Here is a 2,697-nt window from a genome sequence, read left to right as displayed (position 1 = left end):
TTGATCCATGTATTGCGGTGGAGACGTAAGTGGTAAACTTTTCTTTGAGCCTCTACCACTGGTTGATTTCGAGAAGGAGAAGCAGGAGGAGGAGAAGAAGAAGGAGAAGGAGAAGGAGAAGGAGAAGAAGAAGAAGAAGGAGAAGGAGAAGAAGAAGAAGAAGAAGAAGAAGAAGAAGAAGAAGAAGAAGAACAACAACAACAACAACAACAACAACAATAACAACAACAACAACAAAAACAGCAACAACAACAAAAACAACAACAACAACAACAACAACAACAACAACAACTACTACATCAACAAGAACAACAAGAACAACAAACTGGTATCTTTTTTTGTTGTATTTCCCCAGGTTCTATATTTACCCGTCCAGGCGTGAAAAACCGCGTACGTGTAATCCCAACAAACACACACAGAGACACTTCAAGTTCGCAATACTGCTTGATGTCGATGACGACAACCATATTCACTTCAGAAAAGATCCCTTTAGTAAGCTTTAGTACATACCGAATGTGGAAGCAAGCCCGGGCAGAAATGTCGACACGTTCACTGCAATGGAGATGAAGTGAAGAGGGTCAATGGACAATGTCTGTTTGAGCTTGGCTATTGTGTTGGGGTAAACGCACCACCCCTTATCATCTCAGCTACCTCAGGTGCTGTTCAAGATCCAAAGACAGCGAACGTTGAGACTTAGACACCCTTCAACTCCCGATTTATCGAGTATCTTAAGTGCGTGTTCCGTTGCAAGTACCCTTCGGCTCAGATATCAGAGATCATCCCTTTCTCAGATAGTGAAAGATTTATTGATAGAAATAATTTCTACTTTTTTAGGATAGAAGGTACGTTCCCATCGACAAGCGAACTTCCGTACGAGGCGTTTCAGGAGGCGGTAGCCTTTTACTTACAGTATTTGGGGTGGGCATCCGGAACTTCAAATTTGCGAAACATTTTACATTCGTCAAACCAGGAGAGGTTCAAAACCCAAGAATCGCCATCTACCCTGTGGAACAGGTCGGCAGCGGTTGTCGACAAGCCTTCTCATCCCTGTGAAAACAGTTCCGGCAACTGCTCCGCTAAGGGTGACGTGAACGAAACAAGCAAATTATATGCAAGTGATGACCTTAGGTGCACAGACGAGACCTTCATTGCTACTAGTTATACTACATCCTGTGTGTATTATTATTTTTCGGGAAAGTTCCAACTAACTATACCCCCTGATGTGATGAGGCCTTTACGAAGTACCTCAAGAAACTTTACATTTTGTGTTTCGAGAGAGAGGTCCAATCAATACATAGAGAACGTCGGGTTCCTTGTCATGCTTGTGCTATTCGTGGTCAGTGCATGCCAGCAGTAGGGCTGGACAATGAGTCGCTTTAGCAGAATCAGGATAATAATAGGATAGTGCACCTCTTTGGCAATGATAAATTTTAATATGAACCGCTTCGGCAAATGGGTTAGAACCACTTCGACAAATGAGCGCACCCACTTCGGCAGACGGGTCAGGAAAGAGAGTTAAGAATCTGAATTTGGATAATGTTTCACTGAGAGTTGTCCGATTACCCTTATAGGTTTTCCGGGCTTTGCCCACCTCTGGCCAGCAGTAACTGAAAATGGTGAAGTGGTATGGGTTTAACGCCCCTATCAACACTATTAGGTTATTTAAGAGGCGAGGCCTCCGAGTTCAACGTCCATCTCCGAAAGGACCGAGCCAGTTGGGAAATTCGTGCAAAGTGCCTTTCCCAAAGACACAACGTTGGACCGAGCTGAGGCTCGAACCCCCAAACCCGCACTCTCACGATTACAAGTCCGGTAGCCTAACCACTAGGCTACCGACGCCACCCAGCAGTAACTGTAAGACTGGAACAGAGGTGTCTTTGCACGCAAATGGTGGCGCAAGGACTACGCGAATTCGCCCTAGGGGGATTTTGAATTGAAATTGATCAATACGATATTCTTTGCAAATTACTGAAATAAATAACTATAGAGTCATGAAACCGTCGTCCTTTATTCTTTTTTTTTATATCAATATTAAACATCGTTAAAGTATACCAGTACAGTGAAGGATACTTATATTTCACAAGTTAATGTTAAAGATGACACCTTTGCAACAAGTTGGGATATAGATAATCATGTTTTACAAGTTAAGTAATAAATATCCGTGTTATACAAGTTAAGAGATAGATAACCATGTTATACAAGTTAAGAGATAGATATCCATGTTATACAAGTTAAGTGATAGATATCCATGTTATACAAGTTAAGAGATAGATAACCAAGTTATACAAGTTAAGTGATAAATATCCATGTTATACAAGTTAAGTGATAGATATCCATGTTATACAAGTTAAGTGATAGACAATAATGTTATACAAGTTAAGAGATAGATAACTATGAGAAAAGAATTGTGCAGAAGACGGCCACCCTATGTAACAAGTACTTGAATGATAATGCGCCGTCATATTTATCAATCCTGCTGAGACTGTACATTTCAACTCCCAGTTTAAAGGTCATCAGCTGACAAAAAGAAATTTCTTGTACCATCTATGAAACTTAAAACAGTGGGTGAAAGAGCAATTGAATATCAAGTCCCCAAGATCTGGAATGCTTTGTCAAGTACTATAAGAGAGATCAAATTTTTTGATTCATTCAAATGTAAGCTGAAGTCATTTCTGTTTTAAAATTATTTGTGAAGCA

At 40.6% G+C, this 2,697-nt stretch overlaps 1 protein-coding gene across 1 annotated transcript in view; it reads left to right on the top strand.

Annotated features, from left to right (window-relative positions):
* The window catches only part of LOC118477578, a gene marked incomplete in the record, with an annotated part of 9,221 nt that extends 7,849 nt beyond the window's left edge, over window positions 1–1,372 (top strand). The window contains 1 exon segment of the mRNA XM_035969402.1: window positions 356–1,372. Within this exon segment, the coding sequence (XP_035825295.1) occupies window positions 356–382 (27 nt within the window).
* Window positions 1,373–2,697: the final 1,325 nt, after the last annotated feature.

This window comes from Aplysia californica, unplaced genomic scaffold (genome assembly GCF_000002075.1).
Source record: "Aplysia californica isolate F4 #8 unplaced genomic scaffold, AplCal3.0 scaffold00144, whole genome shotgun sequence".
In the NCBI taxonomy this organism is placed as follows: Eukaryota; Metazoa; Mollusca; class Gastropoda; order Aplysiida; family Aplysiidae; genus Aplysia; species Aplysia californica.
Note: the sequence above shows the minus strand (reverse complement) of the source record. Positions and strands in the feature narration are given on the sequence as shown.